The 20,701-nt window shown below is 35.0% G+C and overlaps 9 protein-coding genes across 9 annotated transcripts; 4 read left to right on the forward strand and 5 right to left on the reverse strand.

Moving 5' to 3' along the window:
- Nucleotides 1-677: 677 nt before the first annotated feature.
- On the reverse strand, nt 678-1,867 carry RO3G_06914 (uncharacterized protein; the record flags this gene model as incomplete). The annotated part of the gene is made up of 4 exons (XM_067661504.1): nt 678-691; nt 1,220-1,314; nt 1,369-1,655; nt 1,736-1,867. 4 exons carry the CDS (start codon nt 1,865-1,867, stop codon nt 678-680), a joined length of 528 nt encoding a protein of 175 aa, XP_067517605.1.
- Nucleotides 1,868-2,807: 940 nt separating this feature from the next.
- RO3G_06915 (uncharacterized protein) lies at nt 2,808-3,975 on the reverse strand (the record flags this gene model as incomplete). Its single annotated transcript, XM_067661505.1, has 3 exons — nt 2,808-3,433; nt 3,489-3,501; nt 3,646-3,975. 3 exons carry the CDS (start codon nt 3,973-3,975, stop codon nt 2,808-2,810), a joined length of 969 nt encoding a protein of 322 aa, XP_067517606.1.
- Nucleotides 3,976-4,415: 440 nt separating this feature from the next.
- On the reverse strand, nt 4,416-6,096 carry RO3G_06916 (rRNA 2'-O-methyltransferase fibrillarin; the record flags this gene model as incomplete). The annotated part of the gene is made up of 5 exons (XM_067661506.1): nt 4,416-4,492; nt 4,646-4,720; nt 4,768-4,859; nt 5,037-5,847; nt 6,036-6,096. 5 exons carry the CDS (start codon nt 6,094-6,096, stop codon nt 4,416-4,418), a joined length of 1,116 nt encoding a protein of 371 aa, XP_067517607.1.
- A 739-nt stretch (nt 6,097-6,835) lies between these two features.
- Nucleotides 6,836-8,656, reverse strand: RO3G_06917 (trehalase; the record flags this gene model as incomplete). The annotated part of the gene is made up of 4 exons (XM_067661507.1): nt 6,836-8,040; nt 8,094-8,200; nt 8,254-8,594; nt 8,654-8,656. 4 exons carry the CDS (start codon nt 8,654-8,656, stop codon nt 6,836-6,838), a joined length of 1,656 nt encoding a protein of 551 aa, XP_067517608.1.
- Nucleotides 8,657-9,488: 832 nt separating this feature from the next.
- RO3G_06918 (uncharacterized protein) lies at nt 9,489-11,009 on the forward strand (the record flags this gene model as incomplete). The annotated part of the gene is made up of 1 exon (XM_067661508.1): nt 9,489-11,009. One exon carries the CDS (start codon nt 9,489-9,491, stop codon nt 11,007-11,009), a length of 1,521 nt encoding a protein of 506 aa, XP_067517609.1.
- Nucleotides 11,010-11,761: 752 nt separating this feature from the next.
- RO3G_06919 (uncharacterized protein) lies at nt 11,762-11,915 on the forward strand (the record flags this gene model as incomplete). The annotated part of the gene is made up of 2 exons (XM_067661509.1): nt 11,762-11,861; nt 11,896-11,915. 2 exons carry the CDS (start codon nt 11,762-11,764, stop codon nt 11,913-11,915), a joined length of 120 nt encoding a protein of 39 aa, XP_067517610.1.
- A 661-nt stretch (nt 11,916-12,576) lies between these two features.
- On the reverse strand, nt 12,577-13,951 carry RO3G_06920 (uncharacterized protein; the record flags this gene model as incomplete). The annotated part of the gene is made up of 4 exons (XM_067661510.1): nt 12,577-13,187; nt 13,308-13,616; nt 13,668-13,787; nt 13,840-13,951. 4 exons carry the CDS (start codon nt 13,949-13,951, stop codon nt 12,577-12,579), a joined length of 1,152 nt encoding a protein of 383 aa, XP_067517611.1.
- Nucleotides 13,952-15,414: 1,463 nt separating this feature from the next.
- Nucleotides 15,415-16,289, forward strand: RO3G_06921 (uncharacterized protein; the record flags this gene model as incomplete). Its single annotated transcript, XM_067661511.1, has 3 exons — nt 15,415-15,423; nt 15,527-15,547; nt 15,615-16,289. 3 exons carry the CDS (start codon nt 15,415-15,417, stop codon nt 16,287-16,289), a joined length of 705 nt encoding a protein of 234 aa, XP_067517612.1.
- A 3,014-nt stretch (nt 16,290-19,303) lies between these two features.
- On the forward strand, nt 19,304-19,630 carry RO3G_06922 (uncharacterized protein; the record flags this gene model as incomplete). Its single annotated transcript, XM_067661512.1, has 2 exons — nt 19,304-19,319; nt 19,356-19,630. 2 exons carry the CDS (start codon nt 19,304-19,306, stop codon nt 19,628-19,630), a joined length of 291 nt encoding a protein of 96 aa, XP_067517613.1.
- Nucleotides 19,631-20,701: the final 1,071 nt, after the last annotated feature.

A 20,701-nucleotide genomic window follows, 5' to 3' on the forward strand; every position in this document is an offset into this window, starting at 1 on the left:
AATGAGCATCTTTTCTTTTCAATGAATATACACACTGCTTTACTTTAAAACTGTACCCTGAATCACAATAGGTCACATACACTCTTTGGGAATGCCTGAATAAATAATAGTATCAGTGTAACCACATGAAAGAACAAGATTCCAGATCAAACGAGACAAAGGTAAGACGGCTAGCATGAAATAACACAAAGTGAAAGCTTATTTTAGTCAGATATTGAAAATGAGTCATTTTCGATTTGATCTTTGTTACAAAATATATAAAAAAAAAATCTTATAGTGGATTCATTAGATTTGAAAAGTTTATAGAAAGTCAAAATTACAATCAATGATTGAATTTCTATTAAACTGCTACTTTACAAGAACCCGAATCATTTTATTACTAACAATTCTTAATTTTATATCAACCCAAACAATGTAAGTTTCCTTTAGGGGTCATTCAAAGGGGCCCTTTTATTTTAAGCAACTATTCTTTCTTTTCCCTTAATTTTTGCTCTAGTATTTAAGAATGAAAGAAAATGGTTATTTTGTTAATAAGGACTTTCTATATCAGCAGATAAAACTGTCTGCAAATAATGCGATATATGATATAATGAAAAGGTAGGCAAATATCAGCATAACAGTCTAGAAAAACGCGTATCTCTTTCTTTCTTTTTCTTTGTTAACTTTGCACAAAGGATTTAGTGAATAAAAACTATATTAAATCAGTTAAATACATGCTTATGTGCACTTTGTTTTAAAAATAGAAATACTTTACTAGCAGTTTTTGAACAAAAAAGAGATATACATCTTGATCAAAAGCACTGATTGATTAAGAGTAGTTGGCTGCATTATAGAACTAACAAGATGATCTGATGGTTTCTAACCAAATCTTTTCGAGACGAGAAAAGAAAGATGAATTGGTTGCTTTATAAGAATGTTTATGGAAGGATAAAGTAAGAAATAGTGTTTACAGAAAATAATTTTACATTATTTAAGCTGTGGTTAATTCATTTATTAAGTATTTGGTTAAAGAGAACTCTACTAAATTAAATTAAAAGTGTAACAATAGAGGGGTTCTCGATGAATGTAAATTAAAAAAAAAAAAAAAAAAAACAAGAAATACAACCAAATCAAAAGTGAACCAAATGATACTACTCAGTCATTCAGCTAATGCAGCAGCCAACGTGTTCATGACGCCTTCTTCTTTTGTAATTTTCAATATATTTTAACTGCTTGTTACTTATTGCACCTTGTCTATGTTTTCTTATAAAAGCGACAGATTCTAGTGGATCCATACCTTCTTCAATCAAAGCAATAGCAATTAAGACAGGCGCTCTATAGTTTCAAATTGGATTTCTTTTTCTTTTTGTAAGCAAAAAATAAAAATACCTTCCCAAACCGGCCACACAATGAGCTGCAATGCATGGCTTTTTAGGATAATTTTCTTCCTCTTTACAATCGTTGCTAGTCTTTTCAACATCCACTTCGTCTAAATTATCATCATTGAACCTCAAGTCAATCAATTTAAGCCATTCATCAATGATGATCTTTGTAGGGAATTCACCATCCGAGAAAAACCAGTCATGAACTTGTATTCCTTTTTCTGTCAGTATGCTTTGAGAATAAGCTGCTTTACAACAACGAACGACGTCTGTAACATTCCAGCGTTCAAACTCCTAAGAGTTTTATGTGTGAGCCATAAAGAAAAACCAAAAGGGGAGAGAGAGAAAAGTGTAAATCCATTTTGGGGCTTTACTTTAATATACCTCGATATATTACTGATAGAAGGTGTATCGATTATTAAGAATCTTTTATCTTTATAAGTAACATAGGTTGGTGGATGTAAAAGCAATCTTTGTACTTTATTATAACAAGTTGTCTTTGTCATATTAAATGATTATGTTTAAGAAAGAAAAAGCTTAAACATAAAGTGTATAGAATGTTTACTTGTTTATATAACATGTCACATGCATTCAAATTATCACTCTGTACCTTGGTGCATCTGATGATCAATGTCATCTAGCCTAATTGAATTACTTTCTTCCCACTTTAAATATTATCATTATGAAAAGCATGGTGTTGTATTAAATATGTATTTTGATACACTGATTAGGAGAAAAAGGAATAAAGTATCCATTTATTAATACAAAAGCATATTAATGCAAACAAATAGTCTACATTTGCTTTTATGTATTCATACCTCTGCTTTTTATTTTTTTTTTGTAACGTGTGTCAATTGACTGGTCATTGGCTATAAGCTAAGCACCTGGACACGTTCTTTTATATATTTACTTTTGTTATCTTACTTTGTGATAGTAGGATTTGTATGCGTATTAAAAGAATTTTAAGATGCAATATCTTTTATTGCATATCAACTTGTAAAAGCATGAAAGAGTATGCTTGCCGTCTTTAACGCCCCGTTTTCTTGTAGGCTATGATTTGAAAATAAGCTATCTATCACTATCACTTTCTTCTCAGAATAAACATAAAAAGGCTCTAAATGAAACCAATAGGATGTGAGACGGATATGTTTATTTGTTTGTGTTTTTTTTAGTGATCTGCATCCTAATTTCTTGTCTATTAATAAAAACATGGACTTATTGTGTTCAATAACTACATTTTTTCTGCAAGAAACGCCTTTTGATTTCATCTACTTTAATAAATAGTCCTAGAAAGTGTATGTCCAATAAAAAGAAAGAAAAAAAGAAAAAGAAAAAAAAAAAAAAAGATTGAGCTGTTTAAGTGCATTTAATTTAAGCATAGAATAATATTTGAGCAAAAAAAAAAAAAAAAAAAGAAAAGAAAAAAAAACAAGCCCATGATTAAATTTAGAGTTTTCGAGCCAAGTGTTCATATTCTTCACAACTCTTGGACCGTCTTGAGTTCTTCAGCTTTCGTTCCCTTTGACACTTCTTCCGTAGTTCACTCGCCCAATCTATTTCAATCTGTCTTTCAATCTGCCTGAGTTTATATTGACCAATTCCCAACTTTGTTACAAATGTATTTGGGTTCACATAATATTTAACGTGATTTGGAACAGTAGCTCTTTTTTGTGTATTATACATTGCTGGCTCAAAGGTATAAAGGGGCTCACTCAGCGTTGAAATCATTGCAGAGAAGAGAAGAACGATAACGATGAGAATAAATGGGAAATACCTTGATAATCCATCCATTTGTTCAGATTGGTACCGTCTTTGTTGTTGATGCTGGTATTGCTGTTGCTGATAATATCGTTGGTATTCTGTTGAAGCATATCTGTGTTGACTTCCAGAGGAAAATGATGAATTTCGCATACCTCCACCTCCCCCACGCCCAAAAAACATATTGAAAAGTTCTTCGCGTGATGCTTCTTCTCTACTCCTTCTATTATAAGCATAACGCGGTTGATAGTAAGATGTTGATGATGAAGTTGATCTACTATTATTTCTTAAGCCACCACTTTCGTCATGTATTGCTCTCTTATTTGAATCGGATAAGGTTTCAAAAGCTTCCGCAACAACTATCCTTACATATTAAATCGAGCTATGGTTAACATTTTCTTTCTATTACGTTTAAATGCTTCATCTGCTCTAGGCGCGCTATTCTTATCAGGATGGAATAACAGTGCTTTCTGTTACCAGAAAGGAATGCTTAATAAAGGTAAACAAACTCACATATATTATTTACCTTTCTGTATGCCTTTTTAATATCTATATCAGTTGCTGTTCTTTCTACTGCTAAAACTTTATAATAATCCGAACCACAAGCTAATACCGCTTTCACTGAATTTAATTGCTCAGCACTATATTTCCTTTCATTAACATCTTGTTGTGGCGATTTGTTGGGATCGCTTTCTGCTCTTTTCTTGATGATCAGCAGGAACTCATCGGCTTGAGTAGTTGGATATAGTCGCTTGGATTTTTTAGCTAATCGTAATGCTTTTGAATAATCGCCTAAACTAAAAGAGGTTTTTGCAATAGATAAACATCTTAGAGCCTCATCCTTATTACTCTCCATATTTTTTTTTATTTTGGTCTAAAAAGAAACAGGAAAACTTACAGGAGTTTGCAAAAAAAAAAAAAAAAAAGAAAAAAAAAAGAAATGCAAATAACAGTCGTATAATATCTTTGTTCTAAAATAATTAGCTAAAAGCCAAACATTCAGCATGATAAGCATGGTTTCTTTGTTATTCAGGTATAAGAACATAGTAAATAGTTTAATCTTTAACATATAATATAATAAATAAAAATAAATTGTTAAAGTTGTTGGAAGGCAAAAATGTGTATATTCTCCTTCATTGAACTTTAATATGTTAATGCCATCTTTTTTTTTTGATCTACAATTACTGTTTTGCTTTCTTTTTTGCTCCCCATTCAAATATGAGTCAAAATACAACTAAAAAAGGAATTTATTATATCAAGCAATCTAGGGATAAAGTGAATTAAAAAAAAATAGTGCTATAGCTTTCGATTAAATTGTATAAGTGATCTATTATTATTGGTATTGATATGTTCAGGGCCAGTAGTGCTTGGTACTATTATATCTGAATAGAGTCTCAGATATCCTTCTATGTTATATGTATGACCTTGTTGTATTTCATAATATTGTGAAATCTCTAGATCTTGTAATAAAAAAGAACGGCAAACAGTGAGTTTGACATTTGCTTCATTTCATTTACTTGACTTACTTTGGCTTGTATTAAGGATAGCAGATGCTGTACTGTCTCCAATAAGGTATTCATAAATAGTAATGCCTGAATTTACTAAATAAAGTGGTTAACAAATAAATAGATCAGTTCTTTCAATTTACTTTCTTGCTTTGTTTCTAAACTAATCAAGAGTTTCAAAACTTTTGCCTTTACATTCACATCATATAAATCAGGTATTAAGGATTCCAAAAAACTAGAATTCATTTGTTGTTTATTTTTAACAAAGAAAAAAAAAAGAGAGAAAGAAAAAGAACAAAATTTAGCAAGAAAATTATTGAAGTGGTTATTTTTGTTTAACCCAACATTATTTACAGAAAGAATAAAAAGAGTTTCTAAATAAAGCACATGCACAACGTATCATCTAATTTACTTGAAACGAACGTATTTGCCAACAACAACGGCGTGGTCTCTTTCATAAGGTTCAAGAGTAAGCTGTTCTTGAGGCTTAATTCTTTCTTCTTGAAGCTTCTTTACTTCACGAGCGAATACAGTGGCGGCATCCACGGTTGAATCAATACAAGAGGCCTTGATAGAAATAACAATGTGTCCTTCATTCTTTAAGAAGTTGTGAGCGTTCAATGCGATAATACGGGCTTGATCAGGTTGTGCAACATCAGCAAAGATGACATCGACCATAGGGACGAGCATACGGTATTTTTGGGGATGACGAGCATCTTCAATGATAGGAACAACGTTGGTTCTCTTCTTTGCCATGTTGATCAAATCACGGCCGGGACGATGAGAGAATTCGACAGCATAGACAGCACCTTCAGGTCCAACGACATCGGCAACGTGAGAGACAGAGGTACCAGAGGCAGCACCAAGGTAAAGCACCTTCTTACCAGGTGCAATGTGAATGTGATCAACACCACCAAGAACAGCAGCAGCTAACTTGGATCTGAAAGGATTCCATACGCGGTATTCGATCTTTGTACCCTCAGGTCCATCAATAGAAATACGCTTTTCACCGTAAACGGATTCACCGGGAACAAGGTTCTTGGTAACTAAAAGATCTTCCTTTCCACGAGCAACAAAGATACCAGCATGTCTGTGAGGTTCAACGATGACCTTAGCACCACCTCTAGCGCCTCCGGCAGCACCACCACGGCCTCCACGGCCACCTCTGGCACCACCACGAGGTCCGCCACGACCACCACCACGGCCTCCACCACGGCCTCCTCCTAGTTGCAAAAATGTGAGTTTTGAAAAATAGTATTGAATAGTTATTTCATCGTACCGAATCCACCACGGCCTCCACCGCGGCCACCACCACGACCGCCACCTCGGGAAGCACCACCACGACCACCACCTAATTAGAATTGCATTAATTTCCAAAAAAAAAAAGTCGATAAGCATTATGTCATCTTACCGAATCCACCACGGCTGCCACCTCTACCTCCACGATTACCACCACGTCCTTCGAATGCCATTATATATTAAAGTTTTTTTTTATGAAAGAAAGGAAAAAAAAAAAAAATGAAAGCTTTCATTTTGTCCAGAAAAAGCCAGTCAAAATTTAGTAGGAAAAGCCGTCCAGATATGCTGCTTTTTTATTTTTGAAAATTACGCTTAAAAAGATAAAAATTTTTAAGTGGCCGCCTGGGCTAGATCAAATCATGTTAAACCGAAAACCTTTAGGGGACAAAGGAAAAAAGGAAAGGGAAGAGAGTGAATAAGGAAAAAGTAGATTGGTGGTTATAATTGTGGAAGCCAATCAAGGCATCGTTGTCCTGGGTTAAATAACGGTGGAGGTATCTTACCATGACACAGGATGTCAAATTCATGAAGGATGGTACATATATCCGGCCAGTGAAGGGATTAAGAAGTCATACTAGAGGAGGAATGAAAATGACGAGTAGGCAAAATGTTTAAAAAGGAACAGCAATGGATTCACAATGGCTGCTGACATTTGTAGAAGCTGATGCATAGCCAAGCAATGAATGGAATGGGGTTTTGTAAGTCGTTGGTGACTTTTGAAAATTACGTTTAAACAAGATATTTTATTTAAAGGCTTAAATGAACATGCAGTGTTTCTAGGCGCCTTATTTGCTCAAGTCAGATCAATTATTGATAATGAGTAATTGAAGTGTTTATAAAAAAAAAGCATTGTTTAATAAATAAAGTGTTCTAATAAGAAAAAACGGTTAATGTGAGAGATGCTTTTTCTTTTTAGATGTCTATAGTAATCATCTGCATACAATCTCTAGGAGCTTTGAGGTTCCTGAATGTATCAAGAATCCACATGGCCACTCCATTCGTCCACCCAAACCCAATCTGAGGTATGTATTCACCTTGCCCTCCAATATTTCCAATCGAATTCACATCAAATTTCTCAAACATATGTCCATCATCCATAGTCTTCTCAAAGGGTGAACCCCCCGTCTTGTGCCACCCACAGTAGGCCGAGGCCGCATATCGATCAGCCAGAGCTTGTTCCAGATGGTCAAAAGAGGTATTGCAACCAGTCTTGTATGCTTCCGATGTATTAAGTTGAGAGTTCAAGATTCGGTTGATGTTCTGAAAGCTTTGAATAGCAATGAAGGTTAAAGGAGGCCATCCATTAGGCCAATCCCACTGCATTGTCGTGTTGTGATAAGATGTGGTCAGTATCCCAGGATATTTGCGTAAGGACCTTTCTGTTTCATCCATGGTATGTGATAATTTGGTTTTATTGCTCAACAAATGTTCAGGTATAGCATCAAGCCAGAATGGATACAGATTGGCAGGTGTGTACTCTGCGTTTTGTGCACGACTCGTTAGGTTGAAATCGTAAAAGCTACAGTCTTTATCATTCCACATCAGTCGATCTATCGCCTTCAATCGGTTTCTGGCTTGTTGAGCATAATAGATGGATTTCTTCTTGTTGCTAGTAAATAATTTATGCCATTTTGAGAGATTATGTTCCATACTCCACAAGAGTGAGTTGAGATCAATGGGAATAATGTTTTGTGTATTAATTGTACGTAACATTTCATAACTTGCCATCTGATGAGGTGATGCTACTTTATTGATTGTCCAGCGAGAAGAATAGTCCCATCCAGTCTCTGCTCCAGCAGCAATATCGGCATACATTCGGTCCTTGATGGAAGTAGAATAACTTTGATTGACAGCGTTGTAGTCCTCTACATAAGACTCTGGACGCGGTGATTTGTTCTGTGTTGTGTAATGGTTTAATATGTATGTCTTCTTAGGGTTCTTGGGATCCTTAATCTGGATGGTGCTATTGGACATCCAAAAGTGATATTCCTTATCCAAATAAGGCAAGGCGTGTATCATAAAGTCTTTGTCTCTTGTCTTTTCATAATAAATCTTTACCATCAAACTCAAGAATGGGGGTTGGGAACGGTTCAGATAATAAATTCTAGCACCATTGGCTGAACAAAAGGTGTTAAGTTATGAATTGTAAACAAAGAACAAATGTTCTTACGCATAAAGCCATACAGGTCAATAAAATCGAAAAAATTTTCAATCATGTCTCTGGCTAAACCAATTTGTTCACTCAACAAGAGACCTTTGATAACAAAAAATGAATCCCTAAATAATGATTCTTGTTTAATGGATGTTATTATCTATCATACCTTGCTTACCAATAATAAAATTCACGAAAACGACCGCCGGGTACAACAAATGGACGCTTCACAGGTAATGTGCTCGACACGCAGCCTTTACATAAGACACTATTATCAAACACAAAAGTCAAGTTTCTCCATGCATTATTCAAATGATCCATCCATCCTTGATAGACTTGATCTTGAATGCCGTCTATCCATTCCACCTTTTGAACCGTTACGTCTCTCAGCATCTTGACTTCTGTACCTGCCTCCAAAAAGTTTTCCTTTACAAATTGTTTGATTTGATCTACAGTGGCATTTGTGCCTCCCAGAGCATAAAATGCTTTGAGGACAGAGTCTTCTGGTTTCGATGTTGGCTTTTCATAAACAATGTATCAGAAAGAGAGAAGTGGTGTATGTAAAACTGCTTATTTACCATGTCTACAAATGTTTTTGAGTCAGAAAATATCTTTGCTAATTGCACCGTTTTTAATACAAGTCCATCACAATATATAGAAGAATCACAAGAAGGAGCAGCTGATCCAAATAAAATCAATCGTACAAAGACCAAACTATGTAAAATATTCACAACAAATATCATTTAAATACAACAAAATGGCTCTCAGGAACTAAAGAGGTAAAGAAAACAAAAGATGAAAGAAAACGATAAAAGATGGAGCAAACGCTGTTTTTATACTCTTTTCTAAAATACTATAAAAATGAAAATTTGTACGTCTTTATGATAATGATTCTAGGACATGTTTTTTTAATGATTTAATTGGATTAACTTAGCTTACAACCCAAAAAGATCAATGATACATGTTATAATAAAAAGAGGGAGAGAGAATTTATATTATCTCAGTTTCCAACAAGAAAAAATATTTCTTTTTTAGTATATTTCCGATAAACAAGAGATTTCTTCAAGCAATGCATCAAATTAGGTTTGCAAGAAAACCCCATTTATTTTACTTGAATGGATTCGAATATTATGTAAGGTCACATTAAATAAAATGTGGCTTCAATGTACAACATAAATTTATCAATGCATCCATTGTTTCCTGCCCCTTTCCCCCCTTTTTTTTTCTTTGGTCGTGTTCTGAATAACATTCATTTTCTTTATGAATCTTCCACAAGAAATTTTAAAAAACATTAGTTGTTATTTAACCAACAATCAACAATATCGATGCCTTACTGTCTGCTATCCTTGGTATCTTGCATTTCAACAAGCACTTTATAGAAAGGTCTACATTCATCACAAAACTCAACTTAAAATGTTCATTCAATCACTTTCAAAAGAAAAGGGCCAACACGTCCAAGCCATTTATTTAAGTCGTTGTAATAGAGTAGGTATCACAACAAGGCAACTCGAACAGCTAGGCATCTACTGTCCATTTCTAGAGACCTTAGATTTTGACGAAACTATCTGGAGATACATCAATACATCAACAATAGCAAATATGCAGTATTTGCAAACCTTACCTCCATGCACATCACTGATAGTCACGACTCGTCTGTTGGGGCTCAGAAGCCTGACTAGTTTGACACTGCAAGGCAAGTGGGTAGCTGATCTGCAGACGCGAGGCATGCTGATACCAATGCTGCAACAACTTTCTCAACTAAAAGGATTAATTCTAAGTCATCTATCCATGATCTCTTTCAACTTGCACCACATGGAAGCACTTTATGAAGCGCTGCCTCAGCTAGCGACGCTTGAAATCTCTGGCTCAGTAGAGCTCATCCCATCGGATGTTGTCATCAGAGGTCAAGCATATACACTGCAGCAATTAACACTAAAGGCCAACATCCCACCATCATGGATTTATTATTCGGCTCATAAATACCCTCAATTGAAACGATTAAACATCGACAGTATCCTTCCTCATCAACACAAACAAGCACGACCGGACCTGCTCTCTCTTTTACTCAAACACTGTCCGCATCTTGAGTTCCTTCAACTGGATAGTCACACATGCAACCACTACTTGGGACAATCCTTTTTCGAAACACTTTTATCCTTGTCATCACTAAAGGAAATAAAAATCATGACCCATTATCAGCTCGTGTCACGTCAGAGGGTGTTTGATCTCTTGTCACGACATGCCAGTCATCTAGTAAGCAGTCTAGGCACAGAAGTGATCGAAACAGATCGTGACATCTTGTGCATCATCCATCCACTCTCAAGCTTCACGCAGCTAACAGAGCTCGTCTTACACTGCAGTCATCCTTTGTTTAAATGTGATGTTGACAATATTCTCGATTACTGTCAATCATTAGACCATTTGACCATTCGATCGGCTCAAGTTCACTGCAAGGGCAACAAACAAAGAAGGCCTTGCAAACTCCAGTCAATTTATCTTAGTTCGGTTTCCTTTTCTTCTGATTTCTTTCGCTGTTTGAGTATACAATGCCCTTTTCTGAAATACGTGTCACTTTATGATGTCGAACAACAGCAAACGACAAAAGGAAATTGTGTGTATTTGGATATGCCTGCGAATGATTTAAAATCAGTCATACTGAGTGGCGTTCGCTTATTGCCATCACAGACAAATATCAAATTATTAAAGATTTTTAGTACAACCATGACAAGGTGGTATTATGCCCCTCAAAAGGATAAGCGTCAAAAATTAAATACAAAACGATCCAAGATAGCACAAGCTTATTTTGATGATAATGTAGCATTAAACAATAAAGTGTGTTGGCAAAGGGATCTTAAAGTTGGTATGATTTCCATTCATTGTCGATCCATACAATCTTGGGAACTTGTCAGTGACATTCATTTTCATGAATATTAGAAATAAATGAATATTATTAAATGAGCTTTTGTTTAAATAATTTGATTTCTTCTATAAATTCCAGCATGGTTCTTTGCTCTGCATACCCAAATACTAATCCGACAACTAAACAGAAACAGGCGATCGAAGAAAGAAGAACCATCAATAAATTACAAAAAATGGGCACTAAGACAGTAGCAAGGTATCCTTGAGGATAAAGTCGGAATAGAGTAGGTAATACAATCGTTATCACAAAGAGAGCAACCACAAGCAAGACACAAACCAACATACAGCCTAATAGCCTGTTTGAATCTCGCTTGGCCCATGTGTGCTCTTGTATTAAGAGATCAAGTAAGGCATCGATGGTTTCTAATTGCAAATCATCACAAGTTTCCATCTGCTCATATTCATTCATACTGAATAAGGATACAACTCCAAAATGATCCGAGTAACTCATGTCGTGCCCAGGAATGAAGTCAGTCATGACCAATTTGGAATCAACGCAGGTTAATTGAGGCGTCTGTCTATAAAAGATATAATCCAACCTCTTTCCTCCATTTACATTTCCTTTTCGATAATAGCGAGAAAAGGTATTAAATGGCGAGTTACAGGTAAATCCAGGGTCGTTGTTTTGTGGCCATGCGTCAGTGACAAGCCCATAATCTCGAATCAAGAAATAATTTAAAGAGTGAGGCACACTATTAAAATCTCCTGTCTATTTAACGTCAATTACATCTCTGTATCAACAGTGACTCTACTCTTTTGTTACCAGAATGACTTGTCTTCCGGCCGCTGCAGAGGACCTTAGTAGCTTGGCCAATTCCCAACACTCTGTTGCCCTGTGTGCTTTATATCGATCTCCATACCCAGCATGTAAGTGAGTATTAAACACGTCAACACAACCCAGCTGAGGATGTTCCAAGGTAACAGCAGCGACCCCTTTGCCCACATAATAATCACCATGAAATATCTGAAGTGGTTTTCCATTGAGTGTATATTTGTGGAAAGAACTGGATAAAATTGGAAAACGAGAAAAAATAGCAAGTCCACTTCCAAAAGTGCCACTAGCCAGTAAAGAGTGTTATTGTTTGTGTTTTGCTACTTTTTTTTTTAAATAAAAACCTGTAGAAGTATTTTGCAAAAGGAAGAATGGGTTGAAGCTTTTCTTTGACATGGTCAAAATCACTCTGTACCCAAAGTTCTTGTAATCCAATAATGTCATAATCTTGTTTGCTTAAAAATTCGGCTATTGCTTCAATTCTAAATCGTCGATGCTTAGATATATAAAGAAGTCCCCTGTGTTATGAAGTTAAGTTGTTGAACACAAAAAGTAGAGCCTTTTTCTTTTGTACCAGCAATTAAAAGAAAGAACTTTTAACTGATTATCTTTTGACATGATTACCCATAAAAAAAAAAGCCAAAAAAAATTTGATTTTATCATGTTATGTATTACAAACTCTGTAGCAATCATGTCAACCCCCCCTTTTTTTTTCTTGTATCTTTTTGGAATAAATACATTTATGGTAAATGAAGACTTTTTTTTATTGTAATTAAAAAAGAAAAAGAGAATGGCTTGGATCAAAAGAGTTTACGCACTATTTACTGAAAGTGATCTTGCTGGTGAAGTAGATGGGGGCACCATCAAATGGCCAGAGACATCTTCGATAGGACTTGAAGGATAGACATGTTCATCATTCTCGGCTGGATCTACTGGACTACCTGGTCCCCATTGCTGATAGATAGGCATCGTTGGGCTCGGTATAGGTGACTCAATGTAAGGAATGAAGGTTGGCAATGCATCGCTTGTAGCATTGTGAGCAGAGTAGGGTATTTTGATGGATGGTATTGAGGAAGGAACGGTGGTGATGACAAGCGGCAGACGTATCGAGTTGGGATGTGTGGCAATATGTTTTGTTTCATTGATAGATGATCCCATGGCAGGAATAAAGACAATGATCTCATAAGTGATATCAATGTATTTACTTGCAAAGTGACTTTGTGTAGTTGGCACACAGGAGTTTGGTATTTGTATTGCGCAAATTGAAGTGGTAGACATATTTTGTGTATGTTTGGGAATAGACACATAATGTAATTCACTTAGTATTTCATGTCTCTTGTGATGATAAGAAGGGCCAGTGGAGGCAATGGGAGCGTTGTTGTTTTTCATTGAAGTTGTGGTTGAGGTCAATTGAACACTCACTTGATGTATACTGTGTGATGATCGATTTTGTGTCTCCAGCTTGATCCTACAAATGTCGCCTTGAAAGGATAAACGGAATTTAAAATTCAATACAACAATCCGTGAAATCAATACTTTACCTGGACAAGAATAAGGATTTACTAGTTTTGCAGAGACTAAAACATATTCTTCCCCTCTTTCAATCCTTATAGTTTTTTCAGTTGAGATAGGATTCGTATCAAATGTAACCAAAGGTAGATAAGTCAAAGGTAAACGATTGGTTGCTCTTTTCATCCCATCTGACAAGTAAATATGGCCTTGTACTGAATATTCAATACGATGTCCAAGATAATCATCTTTTATTGTGGGTGGATAGTTTACATTATAAGGTATTTGAATAGCAAACAAGTACAAATGTGTACCGATATCAAGCTCTAAAGAACAGTTAGCTATGTATTATGTCATCTATTTTGATATACCTTCACCGCTTTCCTGTTTACTATTCCAAATATTTGACTCAACAGAGAATAAAGTAACAGATTCTTTCTTTTCTTCACAAGTAAAAATGACTTTGATATATTTTGCTTGTACAGGCTTATCCAAATATAATTTTACATTCCCTGCATATCATAGAATAAGCAATTATTTTATTTAAATATGCATTTTTTTTACCATTTATAATAGATCCTGGTCCATAAGCAACAGAATTACCTTCGTTTCCAGACCAAATACTTATTTCAAAAGTTTGGATAGGATTCGATTTAAATACTTTTGAAAATATCATTGTTATTTTGAATAAAGAAAGAAAGAAAGAAGTAGAGGGAAATTATCCAATTATAGAATATTTTATATCGGACATTAAATTTATTTTTACTTGATAGTTTTTGTGTGTTGCATTAATAAAATGCATGTTTAGTGAGACATTATTGGTTTATAGCATTCTTTTTTTTCTCTGTCATAATAATTTATACACACGAATAAAGGTTTGTCTAAAAAAAGAATAAATATTTTTTTCATGCGATTCAAGTCTAACACAACATGATTCGCATTCCAAGTTCATTTATTACAGCTGTAATCAGTGATATTTTAAGCTCGGAAACAAGCATGAAGAACAGGCCCAAATGAGCTAAATTACACAAGATATATACTACATGAACAGATTAGCAAGTACGGCAGTCGAGACATATCTGTTGACCAAGTGATTCAATCTATTCTTCATCTAATTACCGAGTTTAATGAATTTTATGCTGTTATTACTACATTCTAAGTGCTTCATTTTCATGTAGAAGTGGTCAACTGCTGATCATCTGCATTAGACAAGTAATATAATCTGATCTGATGCTGGTAAAGCATTCTATTCTCACCATTCATTCATTCAATAAAAATTGATTCTGCTTAGACAAACATAACAGGTACATAAAAGCCATTCTAGGTTCACAAGTACTATTCATATATTAAGCAAAACACAGTCTATTATTTCCACTCTTATTTATGCCATGCATGCCATATACAAAAAGTTCTAAGCCTAGGAGAAGTGCAAGTTGGACAGTTGGGATAATTCAAGAAATGCAACAAATACAGAAATCAAAGATACAAAAACCTAATCTATTATTTGATGAGATCAGCTAAAGTTTCAAAAACACGACACAGGCTGTATGTAATGATGCTGCAGAAACAGCAGCAAATATTTCCTTTATTGCATATTTTCTTTTACATTCTTTTTGCTTAAAGAATTAGGATAAAGTGTAGTTGTTACATCTCCCTATCTATTTTCTCTTGTTAGAAAAGAGCAATTTAGATGACATGCTATTCTCACTTTTATTAGCAAAAAAAAAAAAAAAAAAAAAAAATCGCTGCTGTGAATGATTACTTTTTGTTTGTAGACTGAACCAATTAAATGATTCTACTTAAGGCTTTGCTAATTGCACACATGAGAATTTGTACTCCCAAATACATCATTTTAAATCACAAGAGGTATTAAAAGGCTCTTTTTTAATCAATAATTTCAGTATAGAGTACACTATTTTAAGACATCATTTAAAGTCTACTACACTAACATGGAAGCTCAAAGGCATGATCGTTTACTATTCAGATTTTGGGTTGAGGTTGACGATACATGATTTTGTTTGGGAATCGTATTTTTTCTAAATTTGGCTTGTGCATCTTTATTTTTTATAAGGAGGCAAAGCTTAAGTTTATTGATGTGACGATATAATCAAGTCACGATAGTTGTTTTTGGGTTTTTCAATGTTAAAAGTATATGCAATAATATATAAATATATTTTTTTTCTTTTCTTTTTGTTGTTGTTGGTTTGGTTGAGATGTGAAAGAGTAAGAAAAGTTGTCAATAGTGATCTAGACTAATTCAGTGAGAAGAGAGGTAAGGCACGGTGAGCGTGCATTTTTATTATTGGATCTGCTACTGACAAGTCTACTTACGATCGTAGGTCCGCCGCCGTCATGAACCCTTTTGCTTTCCCTTTCCACATTATCCGTTTTTGTTTACGCCTAGAAATAAGAAGAAATCTACAGATTTGACACCACTAGTAAAAAAGAAGCAACGCATTCTAGCCAATGACATTCAGTGGTGTATGAATAACAAGGTTACTTTAACACTGAAATCTTTTGCAGATGAATTTGGTTTATTGGACAAACGCTACGTCTTTACACGGTGCAAAAACATAATCAATACGCGTCATTTATCAAGTGAAACAGAGCGTTTGGAGTCCGAATTAACCCTCTTCAAGCAGTCAGAAGAGTACAAGCTCTATTGGCTAGAAAGGTCGCGACGAAGAACCCAACTTGATACACATGACAGCTGTGCTGAATATGTACAAAGCGTTATTCGGCAAGAAACCACAGCAATCACTTTCACTACTCCCACTTCTACAGCAACTTCTGATACCATGGCACCCATATCTCATACCACAAGCACCATAACTGATACAGTAGGAACAGCTGATACTACAGCAATTGACCACCAAGATATCATTTTCGCTGCTACTGACACCATGACGGATAATGTGAAAAATACTACCCCTTTGGAGCCATGGATATTCCAGGGCACGAACGTAGCCAGAATTATTCACAAAATTTCAACAAGCTGTCACCAGAATGACTAACAAACAGTTGCTCTTTGTCGAATCTTTTGTACGTGGGCTTTTATCCTTGTCTAATATCCTTCTTTTATGCACTAGCCAAGTGAGTTGTAACCATGTTAGAAACTAAACATTTTTATAGAATGCGCAAATTTCCCCTAATTGCCATCAAGAACAAGAAATGCATTAGTGAATGTGAACTTTTTACTATGTATTTTGACCCCATCTTATCCTCTTTGCTATCTGATCCCGACAGAAAGGTTTTATTGCGATGGTCGAATGTGATAAGCGCTGAAAGTGGAGATAGACGCCCTGATGCAACTATTTCCAAGATACACCCGCATGATTTTGGGCCAAGCCTAGGATTTGGCGAAGTAAAGCTAGCATATCCCACAACCAAAAACCATTCTCTGTGCCACGATCTTCTGCGCTTGGCAACACTCGCCAAAGATGCTACTGATAGCAATATGATGCAAGCCGCTTTGACCTTCCAAATCCATGGGTTCAACATAACGTTTTTCTTGGCACGCTTACGACACGCTGGAATGTATCTCATGCAAGACATTGGCCAACGCACCTTTCCTCGCTCCTTGGAAGATACAGTCTTATCATTCTGGACTAAATCTTTTACAAATGAGGTTAAATAAAGATGGATCCTGATAATTAGTAATTATCCTGAATAATATGTTTCAATTAATATCTAGGCAGTTTATTACTAGCATCAGTTTATCAAATTTTTCTTACGTCAAATCATATCGGTCGTAACTATCTTTTGTCAACTAATCTCAGGTCTTGCTTAAAGTAATATAGATAGCCTTGAAATCTTTTTTTAATAAACGTATTGGACTTTAGAACGATTGTTCGGTCTCGTTAATTCTTCATATTTTTATACTTAAAATACTTCACAGTTACAGATATTGCACCTAAAATCAATGTTGCATTTGCTTTGGCCGTAAGCATTGTAAATATTGTAGGGGTTCCCTTCTTTAGCCAAGCCATACCTCATTTCAAGTTAATGTGAAAGTCTGATTCATCAAAAAAGGCACAATTAGTTGTGAATTCTAGGTCAGTTTGTTGCCACTTTTGACCCAATCGTACCTTTGCTGAACCTTTTCCTCGCCGTTCCTTTCCACATTTTGAAACTGTGCTTGCTTAATGGATAGGTTGCACCGAGTTGTCATAAAGTTGTAAACAGTACTACGAGAAAAAGTTGAGACCTACAAAACCCTACAATAAATGCTCCATCAGTTAAAACAACAAAAGGGTTCTCATCAATGTAATTTAAAAGAAAATGTTCATGCTCTTCTCCTAGAATACGATGACAATCTGATTTTTTCTTCTTTTCTAAAATGCTTTCAGGATCTTCGCCATAGCGTTTTACCCATCGCCGAGCTACTCTAACATGAATACCTAATCGTTTTGCTGCAGCAGAAGTACTTGCCCACTTGCTAAAAAATAAATGAAAAAATTCAGTTTTCCTGTCGTAAGAGTAAAATGTGTATCGTCGCTTTTTGCATAAATTCATATCAACATCTTTACCATTTCTTTCATCTGCAGCTGGATGCATTGTAGAAATAGGTCTTTCTGGAGGTTTATTCATTAGCTATTGACTACGAGAACTTATTGTTTCGATAGCAAATAGCTCTTCATCAACAACACGTCCTTGACTATCTTTATAAAAAAAAATTGCATAGTCATTTTGAATGTCTGTGAAACAAATTGGTAATTGGAAAAGGAGAGAAAAAAAAAAGCAAGAAGTGCACACGTTGTTTATAAATAATAATAAAAAAAGACATCAATCAAATATATTGACCACTTCAAACAACAATCAAAACATTGTCGCGTTGAGAACTTGATACCTTTCATCTACTTGCTTATGGGGATTTGAGTTTATGGAGATTACAATGGAAATATTCTTTTGAAGAAACACCTGTTTGGCCAAATGAAGCAACAGCAGGAACCACAGTACTATAGATGAATTCATAATGAAAATTTACATGGTTAAGAAATGAAGAAATATTGCAATTCATTATCGTAATAGTTATTTTAATGTTGTAATTTTCTTTATTTTGTAATAGTGCTTGCTTGGAGGCAGCACTAGAATAAACTCTTCATACAAAAAAAAAAGAGAGAGCTCTATGTGGATAACACTGATATGTACTCAAAACATTGCATTATTTAATCTGTATCTATGGAGCTGTGTCTGTGAGAAATAATAAAAAGAAAGTAAAAGCAAACATGCAAGGTTTATTTTCGCTAATTCTTTACAATGAGAGAATGAGAATTATGTCATCTTTATCTCAGATAGTTAATTTTGAACCTTTTATCAAATCAACTTTACTCATGCCTTCATAGTTCTTTGAAATTCATCCAGTTTATCTTTTATAAAAGAGACCTATTTTTTTTTCTTCCTCTTTCTTTTTCTTCTTTGGGTGAAATACAGTTTATAGCAATTCATATCCGTGATCCGAGGTTCTCTTCCCCCCCCCCTTTTTTTAAGTAAACACTGTGAAATATTTGTGTAATCATTTGAATTATTTTCATCCAATACATAAAAATGATATTAAAAAGACAATATAATTCATGTGAATAAGCTAGTTTTTCTTTTTGTCTGTTTTATTTTATTGTTTTATGATAACAATCTAGCAAGAAAAGAACTCCCTTAAAAAGGGACCGCTTTCCCCTTAAAGTTCTTGGTGTGACTAATATAAAAGACTTGGTTCGGAGTTTATTTGACTAAAGAAAAAGAGGATTTAGAGTGTGATAAATAGCAGATCGAAAAGATATGGTTACAATGCACAAAGCTACAACCATATCATTATAACCCACTTGATTTTTTTTTGTTTATAAATCCACTGATGGTATAGCGTATATTATATCTTGTTAAATATATAGCTTATCACTGTGCATGTTGCTTCCTTTAAACTTGGATGGTAAACAAAGTGGCACTTAAATCATCGGGATTTTAATAGTTTCAATTTAGCTTTTTTTATGCAAACTTTTTCTTTTTCTCTTTTTATTTATTTTTTATATTAAAAATGGGAAAAGATAAAAGTAAAAAGATAATAAAGACACACTTGAACAGCTTAGATAAAGACTATGAGTTCCGAGTTTATGATAAAAATATATACAATTATGGTATGATGGATTATGGACCATGCCCAACAGTTGTCATGTCTAGACATCAAGGTTTTCAATGGAACGATGAATTATTTGTCACTGAATATCAAAGGAATGCAGGTTATGAATGTCATAAAAGTGACAGTCTCGAGAAAAGAGAAAGAAGGATATCTCAACAGTATTCTACTGATCAAGATGTGATAGATATCAATTTGACAGAAGATGATTGTGATGTTTGGCCATAAAAATTATCATAATAAATAGCAATTCACTATCAATTCCTTTCACTTGTACCTAATTCGATTCTTCATTTTAACTATAAAGAATCTGCTATTGTACAAAACTGATCATGTCTCCACGCAAACTATTCAAATTCCTTGTAAATCACTAGAAATAAACCCCCTCCCCTTAAAATTCGTACCTCTCAAACTCAAGCAGCAGCGACATCAGTACAAATTCTCTTTGGCTTCTAATATACCTTATTTCATTCTGCTCGATAAAAAGTAATCTTGGAGTTGTTGGCATTGAGGACCGGACGTATAAATACGTTTAAACATTGACTTTCTTTACATATAAAATTAAACCCCAAATGAGCACGTGATGACTTAATTTTCATCGTTTTCGCCCGGGTCAGATCAAAAGAAAATGAGTGGAAGCTAAAAGCTACGTATGAGGTCAAGGGTAAAAAGGTATGGGAAGAAGTGGTGATACATGTAAGAAATGCCAGCGGAAGACATTGAGAAGCCAGTCGAGGGGTCTTTGCTCACTATAGGATGGCGGTGAAGGTGGAGTTTTGTCATCGCATAGGTAGTCGAGCTCATGTAGGATGGTACGGATAGAAGGCCATCGAAAAAAACAAAGGAAGGGCTGCTTGAAAGGAATGAGGTGTTCGGTGAGGTAATTTGCTCAGAAGGAAGGACAGAGAATCTAATATTGTTTCAGGAAATTGTAGTTGGCGATGCATATTAAAACAATGAATAGAATAAGATTCTGTATGTATCTGTGAAGGATGGAAAGGGCATGATCTGCATGTACCTCTAAGCAGCCCTCCGAGACACAAACACACACAGTGGCTTCGTTCTATTCTGATCATTGATTGCTACAATATAGGATCCAACAAAATAACCGGGCGACATTGAGAAAGGAGTGTAGAGTTACGGGAGGAGTGATTTTGGCAGGGATTATTTTGTCGAAACTGTAACTGGATTTTTTTTAGAGTTCGCTTGTCTAAGGATTCAAGGTGGAGGAGGCATTCTTTCCATAAAGGTGACTTTGAGAGTGCATACCATTGTGAATGACTATTAGAATGACGAATA

The sequence above is a fragment of the Rhizopus delemar genome, genomic scaffold, assembly GCF_000149305.1.
Source record: "Rhizopus delemar RA 99-880 supercont3.5 genomic scaffold, whole genome shotgun sequence".
Classification (NCBI taxonomy): Eukaryota; Fungi; Mucoromycota; class Mucoromycetes; order Mucorales; family Rhizopodaceae; genus Rhizopus; species Rhizopus delemar.